This window comes from Salarias fasciatus, chromosome 9 (assembly GCF_902148845.1).
Source record: "Salarias fasciatus chromosome 9, fSalaFa1.1, whole genome shotgun sequence".
Taxonomy (NCBI): Eukaryota; Metazoa; Chordata; class Actinopteri; order Blenniiformes; family Blenniidae; genus Salarias; species Salarias fasciatus.
This window is the reverse complement of record NC_043753.1, coordinates 22,537,229-22,560,963: the sequence shown is the minus strand read 5'-3', so window position 1 is coordinate 22,560,963 and position 23,735 is coordinate 22,537,229. Positions and strand designations below refer to the sequence as shown.

General features: G+C 45.6%; 2 protein-coding genes across 2 annotated transcripts in view; both read right to left on the bottom strand.

Moving 5' to 3' along the window:
* Positions 1-23,735, bottom strand: part of LOC115394103 (zinc finger protein 45-like) — a 1,173,573-nt gene that overhangs the window by 368,185 nt on the left and 781,653 nt on the right. The window lies entirely within an intron of this gene.
* The window catches only part of tmtopsb (teleost multiple tissue opsin b), a 28,919-nt gene continuing 10,815 nt past the window's right edge, over positions 5,632-23,735 (bottom strand). The window contains exons 3-4 of the mRNA XM_030099364.1: positions 12,867-13,100; positions 5,632-6,444 (exon numbers count right to left, since the gene is read on the bottom strand). Coding sequence (XP_029955224.1) covers positions 6,127-6,444; positions 12,867-13,100 — 552 coding nt within the window. The 3' untranslated portion in view covers positions 5,632-6,126. The remainder of the gene's footprint in view (positions 6,445-12,866; positions 13,101-23,735) is intronic.

Here is a 23,735-nt window from a genome sequence, read left to right as displayed (position 1 = left end):
GCTTTTATTGTAGCCTTGAGGGCCAGTCCAGGCAACTAAAAGGCAAGTATAAGTCATTCTTTCAGGCATTTTATGACTTAATTACTTTTTTCTTAAATTACATACCATTTAGTGACAGAGGAGATATAAAAAAGATAGAAGATCCTTTTACACTTTATTCTGTTTTACTGGAGCCCTGAAGTCTGCAGCGGAGCCATCAGCTCAACTCTAATTCAGACACAGAAGAACCATTCAGAGAAAGAATATTCATGATAATACACTGAACTAAAATATAAAGACAATACATTTGTTTTTGCTCCCATTTTTCAAGAACTGAACTTAAAAATCTCTTTTAAGTCTTTTTCTATGGGAGCAAAACTAAAGTTCTACAGTCTTGTATATCAAACATCAAAATAAAAATGACAAAAAAAAAGAGAAGTTATTGAAATATTCTGCAAGCCATTGAGATTTAGAACTCCAGCGTGAGCCAGTTCACTCATTCACAGCAGCGTGCTCAATCGTCTCCAACGCGAAGCGATCAGGAAACCAATTTGAAACTCCCTCCTCTCTTTATCAGGCCGCTAATGAGGATGCATGTCGCGATTTAGCGGAGACACTTGCTCGCTCGTCTGATACGACTCCCACTGGGCCTGGCGTCAGTCCAGTCACAAATGAGATCGTGTTGTGATGAGAGAACGCTTCTGCTCAATCCAATTACAGCTGAGTCAGACCGGGGACAGGCTGAGGACATGTCAAACCGTTAACTGTTAATAATGGGGGTGGGTTTTGTACCGTTTACGCTTTGCTTTGAGATTTCTGGCCAGAAAAAGGATTCTTGAAAATGAGCTCATTTGTCTGGTGCGGCTTGTTTATTTGTGAGCAAACGTAATGATGTACATTTGTTGTAATCTCTGCGGTCGCATTTCACCACATCCTCAGACTCGGATGATGGAAGAGGTACTTTGCTTCTTGCGAAATGTACGACTGCTGAGAATTACCAGCGACAGGCGTTCGACATGCTAAGAAATGCCATCTGGATTGGAAGAGGCACGATAATTACTCGGTAATTTTGTTTAAAAGCTCTACTTTGGTTCACCAGAGTTTGGCAGGCTGACCCTGTGCGTGTTACTCACATGAAAACAAGTGGATGAACACTAAATAGTAATTTCTCCCACATAAGTGGAATTAATTAATGATGAAAAAAGTCTGCAAACCGTGGAATCCATCTCCACAGTCTGTGGTTGTTTTGTGTCTCTTTCAAGTTAAATCATTTTCAAGTGAAGCGCCAAGAGGCTTCTTGTTGTTTCACAATCCGCCCGTGATTGTAATTAGAAATTCTCCTTATGAATAAAGCTTTTTGAAAGCCGCGGCGTCCTAATTTACTCATAAACCTCCAAATGCAGGCATACATTTTTCATGTATGTGGAATCAGAGACTGGGAGTTAGGACTGCCTTAATGGAGCGATAATCATGCAAATCAACTGGTTTAATGTTTCTTATTCAAGTCCGGTTGATTTTGATTTTAAAAGAAGCTCTTCTCAGACACAGTCCTCACCAATTTAAAGGGAGAATAGTGTTTTTGTTTTTGTTTTTTCAAGAGTTCACAGTTTCCTGGTGATTTATTCCACTTCATTCATGAATCTCCTGATGCAGTGATGGAGTGTAGTCGTGTGTCGGTTCTGCTCCACAGAGCGGAGCGTCGTCTGCGAAGAGACGTTATATTGTCCCTTAATCCCGAGGGAGGGGGAGCAGCTGGATATGACACAGAGAAGGGTTCAAGAACGACGCTTCAAAGAAATCCAGTGGTGATTTGTGTTGGCATTAACACACAATAAGGACTGAAAGGATTTGGAAGGTTTTGACGGCTTTGGCTTGACTGTTTGTGCACCCTGCTTGAAAACAGCCGGTTGAATTAATTCAAGGACAACATGTATTAGCTGTTATAACACGACAGGCGTAAACAGGCTGAGGGCGTCCAGTGGTGAAGAGTCTCTTCAGCAGGATGAGAATGGAGGCCGTCTCGGCAGCCCAAAACTTTTATTGTCGTGTTTATAATTATCCTGCTGAGGAGGAGCCATCATATTTCTCTGTAACTTCATCAACGAGATCTCTCAAGCGGAAAGAAAAAGGTTCAGGGGTGAGTGACAAATCATTTTCTGCTGAAATTAAAGACGGCCGTGCTTCAAAAGACATGTAAATTATCCCGAGAGGACGCAGTCAAACACAGCCAGCAGTGTCTTGATAGATTTTACAGAATCATTTTTATTATAATGTCGTTATTAAGAAATTCATTATGAAAACGAGCCAAAGAATTCCAGGAAGTGAAGGAGTGTTTTACTGAATTAGTGAGTTAAACCTGAAGGGTCTTGTTTTCAGACAAGAAATCAAATCCTTACACAACCGCACACAGCTGAAGCGCCATGCCTGCTACTTCCATTCGCAACGCCGGCTGCCTGCGCATTCTCAGCATAATTTGATTAAAATGTGAGTACTTATGTACGTACTACATTACGACAGGGCAACAGTTTATTATGCACTCTGCCACAAAGGGCATCGCAGTTAGTTTCAGATGTCTGGCACTGATAATTGGTTTGTTTTTAATCTGTCTGATTATGTAATGGGTGTCAGTACAGCTGATAAGGCCGCGGCTGGCTTCGGTCTGCCGTGTTTTTAATCACAACCCAGACAGACAAACTCAAAATGTAAACTCATACACGGGCGCACAAAGCGGGCCGGCCCCCGAAACGCCGGGTTGAAAAGGCCACAGCCGACTGATGTAACACGAGTCAGTTCAGCCAAATTACACCCAATTTGTGTTCTCATTGTGAATGTGTTAATGCTTCGCAGTTGTCCGGGAGAGGATGTCTGAGGATAGCCGCAATACAAGGCTTAATTGTGATTCACAAATGCAGCCAAAGCAGCGCTTCTGCAGGGCAGTCGTTCGTTTTAGTGATACTCGAGACACACACAGCTATGCAGCAGCTAAAGCACTCCAAGCACGGGCAATGTATTGTATTTAAAACCAGTTTGTTAAAAGAAACGCAGGAGTTAGGAGGTGCTGTTCCTCTGGCAAACAGTCAAAAGTGTTTTTGAACGCTCGGGCTTTTCTGAACAGCAATAATTTTTGAGTGGTTTCATTGCAAAAACAAACAACAGCACCCACCAGTGGCCCGAAATGAAACTGCGTCATTTTCAGCATTTCTTCCATTTCTGTGTAAATGCACATTTTCATGCGCAACACAAAAAAGAAGATTGTTCTCTGTTTTTTTTTCCCCCATTGTTTTCTCTTTCAAAGTTACAGGTTAAATGTCGCCTCCGCCCACTTCACCAGCAAACTGGACGAAACACACTAAGCTGTAGCAGCGCTCCGCTCAGTTTAACCAGTAATCGGCTTTATTCACAGTCCTGCCTTCTCCATTCGGGCCAATGTGTATCTCATTCGGTCATGTCTTCAAGAAGGATCTTAAATGTTTCATCGATTGTTCACTAATGATGTTCTCCTGATAGGGTTTTCGTTTGAACAGATTACTTCAATGTTGGTTGGAAAAACTAAAAGTTTTTAGATTATTTTACTATCAGAGAGCGAGCTGGACTGAGCTCCGAGCGTGGGTCTGGGATCCACCAGAGACCGGAGCGGTTCTGTCTGTCTCATGTCGTCGCCGTCTTTCACATGGGGTATTTTATTCAAACAGGAAGTTCTGGATTAATATTGCATCGTATCAGTCGTACTCGACACATCGCAGCCCCCGCTGTCATGTAAGTGTTGGAAATTAGAGTTCCCCAGAGCGAACGGCGGCGTCCCAGAATCAAATGCCAATGAAATACTCTGCCGCTCCACTCCGTTTTTTTTCTTCTTGTCATCGCCTCACTCACTCTATCTGATGAAAGCCTGACAAGCCCCCCACCCCTCCCCCACCCCCCCCCAAAAAATAAAGGTTAATCTAATAGCACATTCAGCTCCTGTCGGAGTTACGGTAATTAGTTTCCAACCTGTAACTCTCGCTTTGCGACGGGACAGGCCGTGAGAGTTCAGAGGTGGAGATGATTTAGGATTTGCTGCTAAATAACGTGGAGGAACCTGGAAAGTGATCCGGTCCGGGTAATTAAAGTTAAACTTTCATGAGCGCGGCGACAAACTCTGCCGTCATTCCACCATTTCCAGGAATCCAGTGAATTGTTTCATCTGAAATTCTGTTCAACATAAAATTAATGTGGCTGAAAGCAGCTACTAGACTCAAACTGCATTTTCTAAACCGCTTCATCCAACCAAGGGTTACAGGGAGCTGATGGAGACCTTTTCACATCCATGAGATGAAGTCAAACTTTACAAATTCTGCTCCAGACACGCGGCTTTATTTCTGCCTCATCTCATTACGCTTTCATAGCTGCCAGTCGTAATATTCATGTGGAAAGCTCCAGAGGCTATTTGTTTGCTACTAAGACGAGAGTTGTAATTCGGAGCGTTAATCTGCTTTTCTCCCTGTAAAAAAGAAAAAGAAAAAAAAAACTGCCGTGTTAATAATTCATGGATTAATCAACATGTGTGAATATGGAGCAAAACTAACAGTGAGCTCCAGTTTCAAGGCGCTCAAACACACCCGCATACACACAGCGGGAGAGGGAAAAAACACTGCGACATCCGGAGCTGTTTGTGACATGATTTCTTTTTATGTTAAACTAAAGGGAAATACATTGGGAGACAACACAAAACCACATTTTGCACCGAACAAAGAAGAAGCAGCGGCTTCAGAAACACCGAGGCAACTGAAAACAGTGATGTCTTTTTACATGTTGAAGGAAACATGGTAAAACTTCCCTTTGAATGGCTTTCGCAGCAGTCCCAGCGCCGACGACGGGAGGCGAACACAGCCGTCACAGACAGACAGACAGACAGACAGACACGAGTTTGAAATTGCATAAAATTGCTCAACAGATCTTTAATAATCTGCATCGAATCCTCAAACATCGGGAAACGGGGTCGTGAAAAAGGCTTTACCCGCATCTTCAGCCAAATCACTGTGAAAATAATCCCACAACAAATCTGATCTGTTGTAGAAATACAAACAAAGGTCACAAAACTGTCTGTAAAGTTTCCTCCGAAGAACGCTGTGCTTCTCCAAAATGTTCCTGAAATTGTTCTCCGATTCAGTTACGCAACTAAAACACATCCGCACCGGCGCCGACCCACTTCTGTGGATTTTTGTGTTTGTAATTGAATTTCCGGGGCAGCAGTGAGCGTAATTCTACACCGTCGCCTTCGCCACGCTTCTTCTGAATCGGTAAAGTGCAATCGTGCTTATTTCCATGTCCATTACTAACAAGCTAACGGCAGCCTAATAAACATGTTAATTTGACGCTGCGAGCTAAAAACACACGTCCTCGTTTTCGAGACGCTCGTTTCTCAACCCCGTCAGAAAATATACACGTCTGATTTCACACAAGTAAACGGCTTTATTACAAAAAAAAAACACTTAATTTTTAATGATGACATCTGCTTTAATTTCCCCAAAGCAGCTTTTCAAGCAGCACATAAATATTTATTGGAATTTTTCACAAATATCCCAGTTTAAATTTACTCGAGAATGACTTTTTTTTTTTTTTTTTTTTTTCCAATCTGCTTACAGCTGTGTGTTTTAACCCAGCTGGAAAATGTTTATTGACTGCAAAAACCTACAGAATAAAGGGGGATTTGATCTCAAATCAACATTTCAATTTCAGTTTCAAGGTATGAACAGATCACGTTGTAAAAGTATTCACAATTTTCCCACACACTGAGCGCGTTGTTGAGTGATCGGCCTCTCCGCGCTTTGCTGCGACCCGACGGTGACTTTTGTGTTTTTTCCCCTCCGGGGCCGCGGCAGGTAGCGTGAGCGGCTGAGGTGTGTAATCCAACACAAAGCGCCGAGAGTAGCCCTAATCTCCACATCTCTGTACACGGAGACGTGCGTCCCTGTTTGCCGACCTCGCCGGGAAACGATAACCCGTCCGGGGATTAAAACGTCCCGGCGTGCATGCGAGACTCCCACTGAGCGCTTTTCTCGCTCTATTAAGAGGATTTGCTTGTTAATTGGAGACCTGCGCCTCTAATCGCTTGCCCCCCTCCTTTCTTTTATTTCCATAAGCGTTCAGCCCCCATTGTTCTCAGAGTCACTCCCTGTAGTACGCCACCAGGATCAGCGTGGGTTTGGGCCCGGCGGCGGCGGCGGCGGCGGCGGCGGGAGCCTGAGTGGGACCGCAGCAGTCCGGACTGAACGGCGGCGGCGCCGCCGTGTGATTGGCGCCCTGCGTGGACTCGCGGTGGGAGTCCGGCGTGGGCATGGCCGTGGACGGGGCGGCGGCGGACACGTGGATGTCCTTCTCCTGGCGGGCGGTCCGCAGCGTCTTGGTCGCTCGAGAGAAGGTCTTCATGGTGGAGCCTCGCTCGGGGGTGGAGCAGCGCAGGAACGCCCTGAAACACCTGTAAAACTACACAAACACACACACGTCTCACTGACGGTGTACTTTACCACCTCAACCTGAAACTACATCACACTGGAAGCACCAATATGAAAGACTTGATGATCGAAAACCATAAAACAGCAACAGTCTGTCAGAATTCAACGGACGTAAACGGACACGAAACCATCAGACCCGACTCCACCAGAGGCTTTGTGGCTTTGTGGCTTTGTCGTCACTGCTCCTGGAATCACTTGTAAACTTCTGTGTGGCGCCTCTTCAGCGGAGCGATGGCATGAGTGGTGCTGAGTGACTTCCACGCGTTACGCTGCTCATGCAAATGGTGTCTAATGCAGCTGGAGTGTGCTCTTTTGACACGGTGAGGGGGAAAAAAAAAAAAGAAACTGCACGCGGCAGACGTCGCTCTTTCTCCGGCAAACTTTGCTTAGAAAGCACACTGATCGTTCACATCAGTCCGTTACCGACTAAATGTATCACACTAGAAGTGGTTCCAGCTGTAGTACAGTGAACGTAATCGTGTTATATGACCATCCAGGGCAGCGAGAGCAGGTCAGTGTCGTGAGAACAGCGGCGGTCGTACATAACGTCACTGAAAGGAAGAAAAGCGGACGGCTCATGTTCCAGCGGAGTCCTGGCTCTCCCGCGTCGGGTTGCGTCCAGCAGGCATCCCCTGGATAAACGTAGTGTACTTAGTATACTCTCTGGTTGCACACGTATACTTAAAGTCTACTACATTTCCCCAGGGCGCCGCAGATCAAGCCGCCGCGTGCTCGGGGGAAAGATTACAGCGTCGCACATCTAATTACATCATCACAGTGCACAGTTTCCGCCCAGCAGGTTCCCCCTCTTTCAAACAAAACAAAAAAAAAAAAGACGTCCAGTGATTGATATGACAAAACGAGGCCCGTTTGTGGCGCTTTTTAACTGAGACACTTAAGCAGTCGGCCGACAATTTATCCTATATGAGCCAATTAATTTCTGCCACCCCGAGGAAATTATGCAGCTTTCAAAATTAGCTCTCTGTCTTGAAGCTTCTCGAGTTTTTAGATCCCTGCGTATTAATCTGCTGGAGAGAGCACGTCTGAGTGGAGCGGAGGAAGGAGATGCGAGTTTGAAAGCGGGAAAAAAAAAACCCCCGGGGGAAAGAGAAAAAGGAGACGTGTGAAGTGGCGAGGAGGAGAAAGCGGAGGGGAATCTGGGAAAACAGCAGGACGGGCTGACGTCAGGAGGGATTACAGCGCAGATCAGGCACAGATTGGGATCTTAAGTCTGAGGAGTGACCAAATCCTCACCTGCCACTCCAAAACCCCGGCGCACGTCTCCCTCCGGTTAACACCAACGAACACGAGGCACTACTGCCACGCTTCCTGCGCGTCGGAAGATAAGAGAGGGGATCTGTTTCATTCCTAAACAAACTTAGCCCAGTTTTTCACTGACCTGAACTCTGTGGAGACAGTTCGAGACGAGCTGGACTACAGCCTGAAGGAAAACCAGTCAGAACCAGTTCAGTGTGTTAAGAAACGAGTTGAAGGGTCCTTCCCGGGCAGATTTTCACAGAACTCTTTAGAACTTCTTGCACGGTTCTGCAGGTTTTCTTTCTGTTTAAGGGGAGCGCCTGCTTGGCACTATATTAATAAAACAGATGTGAACTTCCAGACCGAGGAAGAGTCCAATTCCTTCATTATAACAGTTATATTAGCCGTCATATTGTCAGAACTGTAGTTTTTAAACTGAGAATGGTTTTAGTTGGCGAGAGGAGGGCAGATCAGGCTCTTCTTGTTGTCAGGGTTACAATCCACAGCAGCGCTCCAAATTCCCACTCGTCCCCTCATTTGAGTGAGGAAAACGGCCCCCGGACGAGCTAAAAGCTGCCATCACTCGCCCAAAAATGACTTATCTGGACCGGTCGTGTCTGAATCTCAGCTAAAACCCACAATAACCAAAATTCATGAGTGACGTCATGATTCTCGGTTCACCTGTCAATATTTTGGGATGTTAGGGAGCAGATTAATGACTTTAGTTATAACATTTGTTTTAACATTATAAAACAAAATATTCTCTTTTGTAGTGTCTTGACCTGAAACTGCATAAAATATAAATATTGCTTTATTAAGAATGTCTGTTCGGCTTCAGGATCAGCCTCTTTCAGACGGTCACACAGAGCCAGAGCCCGTCTCAGGAAACACAGCAGCACTGACGCTCCTTCATTTCAAGCATGTTGTTTCATAGATTTTCTGTCTTCGGTTGGATGGATCCTCTTGACTGCAACAAAAAGCTGATATCGGAGATGGATGAACATCTTCAGGTAACAGCTGTGACTGAAAATGACCCGATACTTCTTTGTGGCGATCAACTGAATTGTTTTTTTAATGGCTTCAAAGCAGAAATTCTCAGTAAATTACTTGAAGGCTGGGATCCTTAAAATGACATGCAGTTAGTTTAGGATGTGAAATGATCTCTCAGTAGTTTCTTTTCCAGAATTCATCTATCTTTAGGAAAAGAAGAAAACAACTATTGTACTGTAACTGCAGTTTTTAACTATGTGTACTCTCTCCAGATCATTTCTAATTCAATAGGTTTTGGTACAGGCGGACTAATTGATTTTTTTTTCTTTGCTGAAACAACCAAAACAAAACTCTAATTGCCTTGTTGCACATAGTGTTGAAAGAAAGACTATTAATCAAAAGATAACTAAACTTTTCTCATTATGTTTCTAACTGAACAAAAGACAAGCAGGGTCGACTTCTCCCAAAACATATTTGGTTCTAATTAGCAGAGTAGCTGCAGCATGGAGCTCTGTTTGCACAGACAACAAAACCGCACACACAAATAATTCCCTCAAAAAAAAACGCTGTGTGCTTCAGCGATTTCACAGAGTCTAGAATAACGGCGTGACAGACGAGAATGCAAACTCCAAACGTGGACACACACTGTAAGCCCAGCAGCTGCTGATTGTTCTCCCGCTGGACGTCAGTCACGTCTCTGTGGCGGCCGGCGAAAAGGCCTCCAGGTACAGGTGTGCCACAGTGGACAAATTACTCCAAGAGAAAAAAAAAAACCACCGGTGACATTTAATCTGCGGAGAAGCAATGAAAAGCTGCAGACTGATTGTGATCAGGGACCTACTTTACATTTCTAAATATTGGGTTACAGATCGCAGGGTTATTAAAAAGGCAGAAACCAATATCTTCAACCATGTGTTTTTCTATTCTGACCTTTTTCAGACCAAAAAAACCCTGATTACCGTGGAGGGAGCTCTTTGGCTGTGTTCACATGCATTTGCATTTTTAGTTTAGTCAAGTTTGTTTTGTAGTTTGAACCCTGATCCAGGGAAGCAGGTTCGCTGAAGTGTGAATGCTGGACATTAAAACTGGGATCGTCTCTGTGTCTCCACTCACCAAAGTGGTGAACAGATCACAAATATCCACCACAGTGTGCTTTCAACTGCATTTAGCTCAAAACAGAGAGACACAACTCCATCTCGGAGGTTTTTGAAGTGTATTAGGACCACAGCAACAGATCAATGAACCTGAATCAATCCTAAAATCCTAAAATAGCTCCGATGTGGCTTCTTTGTCAGAAGTGATTCAGCATCATAGCAAAATAAGAGTTACAGTAAGTCAGAAAACTTTATGAATGAGCTTGTTTATCTGCTAACACTTCACCCGTGACTGTTTACCAGTCTTTAAAACAGTCCAGAAAATGTCTCCACGCTGGTGAAAACAACATGAACACAATGTTTATACTGACAGGGCGGCCATCTTGAAAACGATGCCAGTTGCCCCACAGGATGCAGACTGGGGTTTTTCAGTATTTGAACTTCACGATACTGAAAACACTTTGAGCAGCATCACTCCTCCTGCCGTCAGAGATGTGTGATTGTTCATTGAGCGAAGATGAAGCTAAACTAATTCTCACCTCCAAAACCATCTACTGCAAACAGGCTTCATCTGGAGTGGGTCAGACTGGCAAAATAGATCCATAATAACCTTTAATTTCAAACTTTAAAGTTTTTCTTTGTTGTAACACAAAGTAAACACAATGAAAATGTCTAAATTTTCAGAAAATCAAACAATTACTCTGGAAAATCACTACAACCTCAACATAGAGCCAATTTTGATGAAAACGTCTGATGCAAAAGACAGTGAAATAACAAAAAAATAAAAAATAAAAAAAACTTCTTCTATAGCCGCTGAATTTTACAAACTCCCCCCGACAGCACGGTTTAACCCGCTGGTCTCATGCTTGACACCCTGGATCTAATGAGAAAATTACTGTCTTGAGTGGAATACCCCATCTCAAGACTTCATTATTAGAAACATTTTCTTTGAGAGTTGGAATGGGCAAATAAAAAAATGGAAAGGAAATCCATCAACCTTCACCCTGAGAGGCCCATAAAGCCGACTTTGAGGAACCTGTGCAGCCCTGTGACTTAATAATCCATTTATCTTCTAAGTGGAAAACCACATAAACAGTGTGAACCCGTCTTTACGAACGCCACAACACTAATATTGCAGAAGCATTTTTTTCCCCCCATAACCATCTAATTTTCTGCACCTGTGAAAGCAGCGAAGTGAGACAGTTCACTTTTAAATCTATAATAAGTGCGTCACGGTAATGAGAGCCTGTGCAGGAAATGAGCCGGTGACAGGTGCACGGCTGTAATTTGTTGGATGACAGCTGAGGCCCGGGGCGTGAATCTGCGCAGCGCTTGAAGTCTTCAACTCGCCTCAACACACTGCTGCCATAGTCATGGGCTGGGAGGAACTGAAGACTGAAAGCGCCACACAGCGAGGCCTCGTGCGCGCGTCCGCCTGGAAAGTTCGGTTAAACGTCACTTCAACAACTCTGCTGTCGCAACAGATCTGTGATAACACAGAAAGAAAAGTTAAATGTCTCACAATTCCAAAATGACAACCTGTAAAGCGGAGCGGCAGACGGAGGGAGGAGCAGATAAAAGCAGGCAGGAGCAGATTAAAGTGTGTGTGTGTGTGTGTGTGTGTGTGTGTGTGAATGAGTGAGCCGGGGAGGAAAGGTCGCCGCCGCGGTGTGTCGCTCCCTGATAATAACCTCGTGTGCTAATCAAAATCAAAGCCGCGTTTACTTTTTGGAGATTGAAAAAAACAACTTTCATCCCTCACTCCGGCGGCCCCTCACCTTTCTCTTCCCCACCCGTCTTTCATCTCTCGCGTCCTGCGTTCACTTCCAACACTTCCCGCCTTGAAGAATTCACATTTTCACTCCGTCTTTTCCTCCTTTCATCTGTTGCTTAAGGTCCCGTCTGTCATCCCTTCCTGCCAACCTTCACCTTTTTACATTTGATGTCCTGACGTTTCTCTTTCGATCACAAATGGGATTTACTTTGCTTACCTTTTTATTTATTTATTATTATTATTATTATTTCCGTTTTCTACTATATCAATTCCCAGCAGCCTGAAAGCTCCAGCGATACTGGAGGAAACCCGGCTCAGGAGGTTTCTCTGGAAGCAGTGTGTCTGCTGCGCTTACTGTTAACACTAATCTAATATTGACAGCTTTAACGATTCGCCGATGGAACAGCGCTGGACGGCCCACCTTGAAGTTTGCTCGGCCACATCACGTCCCGGTTCGTTTTAATTCTCTCTCTCTCGCTCTCTCTGCTCGTGTCCTTGAGCGCCAGCGATGTGCATCGCCGCGGCGCAGAGGGCGGACCGACGTTTTACGAGTGTAACGGCGTTGTGATCATGTCGCAGCCCGATCTCTTATCGGTGCCCGTGCGTTTGCACGTGGCGGTGTGCTCGGGCCCGGGTGGGAATCACTTATGAGTTCAGTTATCGACCGCGTTCGCAGGTTGTTTTTACTGAGTTGATCTGTTGTCAGGACACAGGAAAGACGCTTTGTGGGTCATTGCTGTTGACGCTTTGTTTCATTATCGCGGTTTTCTTCAGTTCTCCTTTCTTCTCTGTGCGTATTCACACTTCGCTGTGGTCAGTTCCGCTTCATTTAGCACTGATATCCCCTCATTCATTCTCTTAACTAGCAATACAACAACACAATTTCCACAAGGTTTTTCTTCTCTTTTGTTGACAAGGTTCTCGTGCCTGGATATAAATCATTCCGGTAGAGGAAACACGAAAAAGAGAGAGAAAAAACGTGGTAAGAAGGGTGTGCAGAATTCATGTCCAGTGTCTGCTTTTGCCCTCCACTCTTCAGCTTTGACCGTGTGAGAATAAACTGTAGAACACTGTAAAAGAGACGTCTGCTCACTCTGAAGGTCACTTCATTTGTCTTCGCCGTTGAAATATTAAAATGTTCTTTCATTTCACTTTAAAATGTATCACCCCTGAATGCAGAACAACAGGAGTGTGTGTGTGTGTGTGTGTGTGTGTGTGTGTGTGTGTGTGTTTGCTGTGCGCGGCGGCGGCGGCGTCACCGCTCACACAAACGCTCACCTGTTTGTTCATGAATATGTAGATGAAAGGATTAATGACGGTGGAGAACTTGGCGAGCAGCGACGGCGTGATGCTGGCCTCCGGCGTCAGGAGGTCGCGGGGGCCGAAGGTCGCCAGCAGAGCCGCCACGCCGTACGGCAGCCAGCAGACCAGGTAGCAGACCACCATGGTGACCACCATGACCAGGACCCGCTGCTCCCGGCGCCGCGTGACCACCGAGCTGACGCTGCGGACCTGCGAGGAGGAGGAGGAGGAGGAGGAGGAGGAGGAGGAGGAGGAGGAGGAGACGGGCTGATTTCAGTCACAACGGCCGGAATGACTCCATGATTAGAACCAAGCGACGCTGGATTCCTGCTCGACTCCAGTGAAACACAGTAAAGAGTGAAAACAGAAGGCGAAGCCTTTTCTCTACTATTCAAACTTGTCGACAACATGATGAATTGGTTTTTCTCTGCATTCCCCACAGGGTGCTGTAACTTCTGATATTGGATCAAGTGTTTTGGAGTGTTTTATTTGTCCGCCGCCCACCTGTCTGTGTCACAATCAACCACAGCCTCACCCAAAACGACCCACACACACCCGGCGTGCCGCTGTTTATTTTTTTTTCCCCCCCGACTGCGAGCGAAGCCAGACTCTGCCTGATAAGCTCCCAGAATAATTAGACCGAGTCCAAAACCGCGGCCGTCCTCGGCGGACCCCGGCGCAGCGGCCCAGTGTGATGAGCTGTCAATTTACTGAATGAACTGGCAGCCGCAGCGGCAGCGACTTTCAATAAAATGATTGTAATAATAACAATAATACAATAATAAAGCCCCAACGGCAACAAATTGAATTAATTCATTTGCTCATGATAAACTGCTGGACCAACAAGAAGAGCTGGAGGAGTGGATGAAGTGTTTTCCAGTCCAGCTGTACGGACATGGAGGCCTCAGACTGAGTGGACCAGTGAGGACCTCGACCCCCATCAGAGGGGGGAGGGGGGCCTGCAGGGCTCCATCAGCTGACTGATTAAAACAGACAGGCCAGAAAATGAACCACTTCAGAAAAAGAATAACTTCCAGAGGCAGGAAGCGGACGTCCAAATTACTTCGCTTGGTTTAACGTCCTCTCAAAAAAATAATCTGCTGGGTTAATGGAATTTAATCACACCACGCATTTCCATCTATTCAGATTAATTATTTTATCTGAACAACACGTATATTTGTAGGTGCAACATCCTTCAGATTCAGTTCAGCAGATTTACGTTTTATGGAAGTACAAGTACTTTTTTTTAAATTGTTAATCTAATTACAGTGTAATCCACAAACACTGGTCGACCATGTCAACATGCTGGGTCAACTCTTTCTACTGAAACTAATCCTGTTGAACGAATTCAATTACAATAAGTGTTTGTGTGCTTCACATTTCAGATCCTCCTTCATTCGTCTTCTGTACGGTCCAGGGTCACAGGGTGCTGGAGCCAATCCCAGCTGCTCATGAGCAACGGCAGGACGCACCCTGGACGGTCCTCCAGTCTGTCACAGGGTCAGCACACAGAGACAACCACACACACCTAGGGGCCGTTTAATTAACCTCAGGGAGGAAACGCAGGAAGAACATGCAAACTCTGTACAGAACCTCCTGGTGTTTGAACCCAGGAACGTCTCGCTGGGAGCCGAGAGCAGCGACCGCTGTTAGTATAGATTTGAAATGGACACTAATTTGAATAAAGTCCCCAGAAAATCACGATTATTTCTGATGAACACCAAGATGTTGACAAGTTGATATAAAAACCCAGTAAGTACAAACACACCTAACTCAACATCCGGGTGATCGGGTCAAAAGGTGAGCGGGACGCTTCTCCGTGAGCCGGAGAACATTACAGTATTGGTTCAACCAAATGTCAAAGCCTTTTCATTTCACCACTTCCTCGGTCTCGGGGCTACGAGGCTCACACACTCTAATCAAAGCAGCAACAATAACGCCAGGAGTTTCCTCCTGAAATGAGCCCCGCAGCACAGAGCCGCCGCCTCCTCCTCTTATCTTGTTCTCTGCTCCAAAGTGAAGCCCGGATTATGAAACGGCCCGGGCAGCCGCGGCAGATCCTTGTTTAAGGAACTCGAGCACGAGCGAGCCGGTGACTGACAGCCAGGGAGGCGTTTGATGGATCAATTAAAGTGCAGACGGGTCACCTGTGATCACAGCTGAGCAGGGTTTTCTTTTTCTATTTTTTATTGCCAGGAGCTGAAAAGGCTTAAAGACATGTGAACTGTGGCAATCGCGCTCGCCGCTGCCATGAATGTTGCATGTCGAACCTCTAAATAGTCATATGTATCCAGAAAGGTTGAACGGTGTGTGTACAGTCATTAAAATCTGGACGCTGTTCCCAGTGGACATCAAGTGTTTCATTACATCTGACAGCAGTGAGGTAGTTGTGCAGTATCACTTCTCAATCGAAAGGTTGCTGGTTCGATTCCCCGTGCTCAGAAAAGACGTTGAACTCCAAACTGCTCTCAGCGGACAGACTGAGGGCCTTTCTTGGCAGCTGCCTGGTGTACGAGTGCGTTAATTTGTGAATGTGATTAACAGAGCAGAGAGCTGCAGAGGTGGAAACGAGCTCTGAGTTAAATCCACTCGGCGGACGCCAGCTCAGTGCCAGGACACAGTCACGTGAGGAACTTCTGACGCGCTGCTCATCGGCGCCTATTTCTGAACAGAAATGAAGATCCAGCTGTTTTTCCTCATGTGAAGAAATTCAGCTCAATTCATCCAATAGTCTTGGATTAGCCGCCCCGGCTACCGCTGGGCGACAAACAGGGTCATTTATTCACAAGCAGGTCTGTGGACTGGATACTGAGTGTAAGCTAGTACGGAGCTAAAAGAGCCCGACGTCCACCTTCACTTAAAACTCTTATTTCCCTGGAATAATCTCCTTTGCTTAAGCCATTCAAGACCTGCAGCCACATTTTGCATATCACACAAGTTTGGGCCAAAAAGGTCACGAGATCTTTTTATAATGATGCTTCAATTTTTAAAGCTTTTGTCCGACACTTTGCATTTCAATTCCCTCAAACACATGTGGTGACACTGTGGAGCGGAGCCTCGCAGCGACGCCTGGAAATGGAAAACGTTCGTACGACCGGGGCTGCGCACTTTAAACATCTGAAGTAATTTTCCGTTTTGATTGATTTTCTGTCAGAGACAGACAGATGTCATTTTCACTGGCTGCCAGACGCGAACGGGGTGAGAAAATGATTTACAGCAATAGCCGAGTGACGCCGATCGCAACGAAATTAACTGCAAAATCCAGGAAATCTGAAGAAACAGAGCTCAGCAAACGGCGCTTCCAGTGCAGCAGCGGTGAAGGAAGCGAGGACAGGCGGTGTTTTGACGACTCCTCCAGCCTGGACGCTGCAGGACGGCGGCTGTTCACCGCTCAGGTTCAGCTTCTGTTTCCTCCGGTTCGTTAGAACCGGGCGCCGAGCGGCTGCAGACCGAAGGCGGCCAGCGAGACACACTGCCCACTTCACCCACGCCTGGTGGCTGCTGTGTGTGTGTGTGGGTGTGTGTGTGTGTCTACACGCCGCTTTGACATAACCTTTCACTGTGGCTATTAATAACAGCAGTGTGATCCTTTTTATTTAACAAGAGTGGCATTTATCCACCAAAGCAGGGAGGGAAAAAAAAAAAAAAAAAAAAAAACAAGACTCACATTTTTTAAGACCACAGGTGTCAAAATAAATGTTTTATTAAAGTTGATTCTTCAAGCCAAAATGGAAGTTTATTATCAGACAATCTGCTCACACTGTTTTATTGAAAATTGTCCATTTTCAATCCAATCTCTGATGCACACTGCTGTTTTAAAAGTGCGCTTGTTCGTGCTGATAATCTTAACTTTGGGTAATGAGCAATCCGGTTAAATAAAGATTAAATAAAAGTTAAGAAGCAGACATGAATACGGATTCTGGTGGCCTGATTGGTCCATAGCTGCGGTAAGTGGGGGGAATTAGTTTGTTTTATTGGTGCATTTAATAATCATGTTCAGGTTTACTGATTCAACATGGTTATTCATTTATTATTAATTTATTTGACATTTTTTCAGGGATCCCAACCTATGGCTCACGGACTCCTGGGGGTCCGGGGACGCCAGTTTGAGAACTGCTGCTGTAAACATGCTCTTACTGCGCAAATCTAGATGTGTTTTTTTTTTTTATGGAAAAAATAATGAATAATTCCTCAGTCTTTTTCAGTGTGTGAAGTTTTGTGCTGGTGCGTCATGTTTCCTCACATCTCATTCATCTCCCGGGGGCTAAGCCCCCCTGACCAGACCCTGGCGACGCCCCTGCTGAACTGTAACATTCAGTTTCCAATTGAAATATGCTTATTGCAACAACAGACTACATAAAGTGTCAAATATATGTATAAAAAACAAACAAAAACAGTACAAAAACAGTCAAATATATCACAGTAAAAATAACAAAATCCTCTTTGCAATATGAAAAAACCAACATGTTGTAGAAAAGCACAATGAAGTCAAATGTGCATTTTCAGAATCCAAATTGTCAAATAAATCACAGAAAAAACATGTAATTGCCACTGGCGTGCGTCTCCGTGTGTCACTGATCCACGATGGCGGCAGCGCACCTGTGTTTACCCTCAACGATATCTCCCCGCCCCGTGAGCTCCGCTTTCAACCAGTCATCGAGCTGATTTCACTGCATCTTTAGGAAAGTCTGCGACGGCGACGGCGGCAGGGACGTCCACGGCACAGGTAAGCAGTGGCGGGTGGGACGGTCTGGCGGACGTGCATCATTCAAATAGGCACGAACAGTCGCTGGTCTCTAAATTCCAGGAAAATTGTGGCCCTTTAAGTCTCATTCCAGGGTAATTTATCATCATTTATCAAGCTGAAGAGATGAAGAACGTCAACAAAAACTTTATTTAAATTCCCAAGATTGCCAACAACCCACCGAGATGGCGCCTTTTTAATATTACAGAGGAAAACACTGAATTCTGGTCAGAGAATAGCGTGGGTTTGAAAATGACCACAAAACGGTAAGGAAATAAAATATACTGCTTTTAGTGTGTGAGAAACAACTGAAAGAAATCCTCCCCACGGCACTTTCCTAATATTGAACACACACACGAAGCAGTTCCATGTTCCCAGTTTTAGCGAAGCCGCCTTGCTGTGCGATGCCGGCCAGGTCGAGTGTGTCTTCACAGGTAACCTGCACACACGGGGATTTGTTACGGCCTCCTCGCTGTGACTCATGTCTGACATGAAGCCGATAGGCTGCAACTTCCAATCCTGCTGAGATCGCCACTTCTTCTGGGTGGAAGTTAATGAACGAGACATTCAGCAACATGAGCTCCTCCAGTGTTCCTGTCTCTCTACGTCACGTACCGACATGGTTTACAGCAGGATGAAGGTTCCAGCTGCACTAGTGTCAGTCAAGTCGTTCTGTTTATTCAGAGGAAAAGGAGGTTTTTTTTTAATGAGGCTCGTCTCACCTCTGTTACATCTTTCACACAAACCAGCCTTTAAACACTGAGTCACTGAATTCAGTGTTTTTTCAACATGAAGCTGATCTAAACCTGTGATTTAAGTATAGCCGGATCCACAAATGCAGTTCAGTCATTTCTTCTGGTCTTGAGGATCCCAGCGGGAGCGGAGGAGTCAGCGTTTTCCATCATGTGTCAATCTCCGACGAGCCTTTCCCGTCTGAGCAGAGCTGCCGCCGCATCGATCCTCCTCCTCCATGTTACCATGAGGAAACCGAAGGCTCTCCATCCAGGCGACAGCTGCTGCGTCAGCTGGATGTCCGGGATGTTTTAGAGGCCCAGGAAAAACTACAACACGCTAACGGGTCAATAACGGAGCGGGAGACGTCACATGACCAAGGACGTGCTCCATCTTCAGAGCTGCACAGGCGAGCAGATAAGCTGGGGTACGGAGTATCAGAGAAGAAGCTGATCATCTAAATTCAACAATCAATACATGAGAGTGTAAATGAGAGCAACGCAACAAACTAAATGCTGATCCAAGCTGTCATCACACAGAGTCGTTCCACTCAGCTTTGGGTTTTTTTGGACAAAGTTTCTTTCCCCTAAAGTACATCTACTTATTTGTTTTTAACAAACACCTTTCACCTGGGTTGTGACAATGTACGGGGAAAGAGTCACAGTCAGCGATTTTCTTTAAAGATTGGCGTAAACCTGAGGGACAGACGCCGGGCGGAGTGAGACTGTCCCGAGATGAGGTGTCAGTCAGACTGCCAGGAAAAAACAAGAGTCAGAACTTCACAGTTCTGCAGCGTTAAACCCCCTAAAGCGAGCCGTGTGCTGCCCGGACTGCTCCCAGCCCGGCTGGACTCTCTGCTCCGTCCTGTTCAAACACTGACCAGCAAATAAACATCCGATTTCTAACTTTTGCTGCAGCTTTTATCAAGTGCAGAAAAACGAAACGCCAGACTTGCTTCCACATTTGCAGCCAAATGAAGACTTCTTGATGAAAGCTGAATTTTAAAAGCTAATTTCTTGAAGATGAGGCAAATTGAACCTCCTCAGGCTGTTTGTTCCGCTGCCATGTTCACCCAGCCGTAGAAACTCTCCTGCGGAGATACCCGTAGGCGGGTTTCCTCCTGACGAGCTGCAGGCTGGGGGGCGGACAGCAGCTCTGATGAACACCCTTGAGCCAGGCCAAGCAGGGCTTTCAACGTAATGAGCAGAACCCCAAAAAGCAACTCGTTAAAACGCATGCAGACGCAGCGAGTTCAAACTGAACTCAAATGTGGCGTTTTTCTTTGTTTTGGTTGGATTTTGCACATCCTGAGGCCTGCCAAACCGGAGAAAAATTAAAACACGGCGTCTTTAAAGTTCATCACCGAGCGAATTTGAGAGATTTTCCACAGATGGGACGAGACTGTTTGTTTAACCGGACGTAAGACGGAGTCAAAGTGCAGAGCCAAGACTCTGAGAAGCAGCCCGGTATGTACTGCAGGGGGTTCAGAGACGCTCTCAGGATGCTGTGTGTGAAGTTTACAGAGCTGGGCGTGTGTCATTTGTGTTGAGTACTTTCAACCATGCTGTTATTCTAGACTTTTTTCCTTGGAAACTTGCAGAAATCCGTCAGGTAGCGTCCCCTGCTGATGCACACATGACTGTTCCTGCAAATAATAATGAGTCGCCTGATATTCCCAATCGTCAAGCGGGAACGAATCACACAAAGAGGTTTGCAGGTGGCTGCACAGCTGCAGCGTAATGTGCACCGTCATTAAAATGTGTAAATAAAGTGATTCTGCGGGAAATAAAATGAATATATATCGCAGCGTTCACTCGGGGTTGGCTCTCGCCCCGCGTCTCGGGTTTCAGGGAAAACCGGGGAGATTAAATCACACCCTGCAGAACTCTGAGAGTGATCCGAAGCGTGCTTTTGACCAGCGAGTGAGAAAATACATGCTGTGTAAGCAAGCGATTATCGTCCCCTCAGGTAACCTTGCACCTATTCTGTTGCGACACCACAGAACCAACACACACACACACACACACACACACACACACACACGAGCACGAGGTTTATCACCATGAGCCTTTTTTCTGTGCATATAAAGTTGCATTTAGTTGTGGTTAACTAACAGCTTCACACAACCTTTTGGTTGTAAAACCACCACTCCACATCAGCTCATTAAACAACACGGTTTTCTGCGCTATTCTTATTTTCGGATTCCGGCAGCATGTCTGTTTTAATGAGTCACTTCTCATTTCGTAGTATGGATGATATCTCAGTAAGTTGCTGTGGACCGCCGGCCTTCAGGCTTCGCCCACAACGGCGCTTTATTAAGCAACAAAACAGCAAACAAAATAACAAAAGCGGCTCTCGATGTCATTACGAGCCAGAGAAACCGGATTTTAATTAGTTTAGTGTACTCAGCAGATTGTATGATGGGCTGAAGAGAAAGCGTGAGCGAGTGGGTCTAATCTGACTGCTCGGCTCACATGCAAAAGAAAACATTCACAACGTGAAACGCGTTTGCCTCCACGGGACAGTTTATTACTTCTCACATCTCCTGATATAGAACAAAACTAATGTGAGCAGACGTGAAATAACCGCTTCCCAAAGTAACGAACACAGTCCCCGATATTCCAGACGTGCCTCGTGCAGAACAGCAACGTTAGAAAAAGAGTCAGCAGCAGGTACAAGATCACTATTGGGCTTTTTTAAAACATATTTCTTAAGCGTGACACAACACTGAGACCCGAGCTGAGATATCGGCACGAAAGTTGCGACTTCGTTGCAGTTGTATTGAGCTGCTGAGAAGAAAAGCGATACTGTCTGAGCATCACATAGGAGCAATAAACGGCTTACTTTCTTTACCACAAAGACTCAAAATGACAAAACTCTGTCTTTGCCTGGTGGCGAAGGAGCTTCTGAACACAATAGAGCAGCCGAAATTGAGGAGATCAAGAGGAGACAATACTCCGTCTGTCCAAACAGACCTGAACGCTGCAGCTCGCTGCAATGTTCTGAACTATCAAAGAATGTGAATTGTATAGATCTGGTTCAAATGTTTTAGAGACACTAATCGGGCTGTGTTTTTTGACTTAAAGCCAAGAAGAACAATGAATCTTGTTTGAAGACGGGTGTCTGTAAGAGCGATCACTGAGCTACAGTAACCGTCTCTTATCAGTGTTTTTTTTCCCCCGGAGGTAAAAATGTGGCTCCTGTGACGCTGAACGCTCCACTGTGTTCACGCGCATGAAAATCCTGCGGTTTGTTGAAAGGAGAAAAGAAATCTGCCGCCTTGAGAGGAAGCGGTTTGTCCTGCATTTGATAATATTAATCATAATGTTCATATCCACATAGCAGACTAATACTTCGGCATAAAAGTCGGATAATTACCATGAGAGGAAGAGATTATTTTGTAAGATGTGTCATCCTGAAAAGAATCTCAATTAACTCGGCGTTGAAGGATCCGACGCCCTGACAGAGAGCGCATCAACAGGAAGCCATTTATCTCCAGTCCCAGTGTTGTTAAAAAGGTGTTCTGTGTTTTGACAAGAAGACAAAGTGACTGATAGCGGGCGTATCGAATGGCAGCGTGCGGCTAAAAGCAGAGGGACGGAAGTGTGACGGACTGGAGGGACGTCTGCCGTCACTCCCGCTCGCCATCCTTCATCCCCTCCTCTTTTCTAGACCTGCGATGATCCTTCAGCGTCTCTGCCACCGCTGACAAACCTCTCACTGCATCTGGCTCTTATTTTTTTTCCCCCCATCGGTTTAATTAATTCATGTGGCGTCAGACTCGGCAGCATCGCCGCCTCTGTCAGACCTGACTCCGTTTCACCAACTCTGAAGGCATTTAGTGATGATTTAGTTCATCCGCTGCCCCGATCGCCGCGCCGAATGAGGAAATGCGTTCGCTTTGCATCGCTCTGACAGGCCGCGCTGCGATGGACAAAAGCGTCTCATCACCTCTGAGTGAAAATTGCAAGTCAATTTCAGGTGGCCGGACATGATCACATATGGGAAATTATCTGGCGCGGGAGTGGAGAGGAAGTCATTTCCTTCCCCGCTGGAAGCTGCTGCTTTCCTCCAACATAAAGGAAAGTCCCATCACAGGTTAAATCTGCAGCGGAGGGCTCGCTCCTCTGTTATTACCACTCATCAGTCACATGACCGTTTCCACAGCTCGGCCATCTCGCTTTCCCTGCAAATGTTTCCATTGAGGGGATTTTTCTATTTTTTTCATAATCGTGTTTTATCTTGATTGACAGATTTCACTGCATGAAAACGGTGAATTTGAATGTTTCCATCAACTGAGTGTCATTTGTGGGAAGCAGGGTGGACGGGAATGAGCTTCCCTCCATTATTATCTGACTCTGCTGTCGTTTCTGTGCTGAATGGCTGCATAAAATACCTTCAAAGTGTTGGTATCATGACTTGGACATGCAGAAAACTCAGCTGCAGCGTGGCGTCGTGTCTGTGTTTCATTTTGAGATATTTCTACTAAAACAAGTCGACGGTTGTTTGTTTTTTTATTATTCATTTGAACGTTTTATCTGCCACTGAGAAAGATAATCAGATGAAACGATCTGAAAATGAATTCTTCATAAATTGAATCCAATAAAGTGAGAGTGCTTGTCGAGACTGTGAGGGATTGATAATATTGCACCACAAATAAATCTTACATTGGGATGACAGGTGTATCAACAAGACCTCTTTTCACACGTTCTTTGAGCGCTCCTGACGGTGAAATGGAAATCACACTTAAACCAGAAAAACTCCCAGAAACAAGCAGGAAAGAGAAAAAGTCCCGTGCGCTCGAGAGCGGGGCAGGAACCCACCGCGGCATGGCACATGAGCCAGCAAATGGGCTGGGAAATTAACAGCATCAACACAACAACAGCACCCAGGGCTCCGGGAGGGCAGGAGCTCCAGCACGCCTGAGCGGGTGTGTGTGTGTGTGTGTGTGTGCGCACAGCTGGCAAAAAAGATTAGCATAAAAAAAAAATAAAAAAGTGTCATCAGAGAAAAGGTGCAAATCAAGGAAAGACAAAACCCTGAGTGACGGAACGATCAATCACAGAAACCACCGTTCAACGTTTCATACGCTTCACATTCATGAATTCATTATAAACTCGTTTTAGTTAAATCTGCGGTCCAGTTTGACCTTCATGATGCAGGTAGCTAGCCGTTAGTCCAGTCTGGGCACTGCTGCCACCTACTGGCCACTGTCAGCAAATCGGTGTTGAGTTATTTCGAAACCTCCGGTGGAACAATGAAAAGAAATGACTTTTATTTAAAGGTGCATTAAGGAGTTTGCACGTTTTATGCGAAACAGCGCCCCCTGCAGGCCTTGGGCGTAATGCAGCTTAGTGAAAAACTCGTGC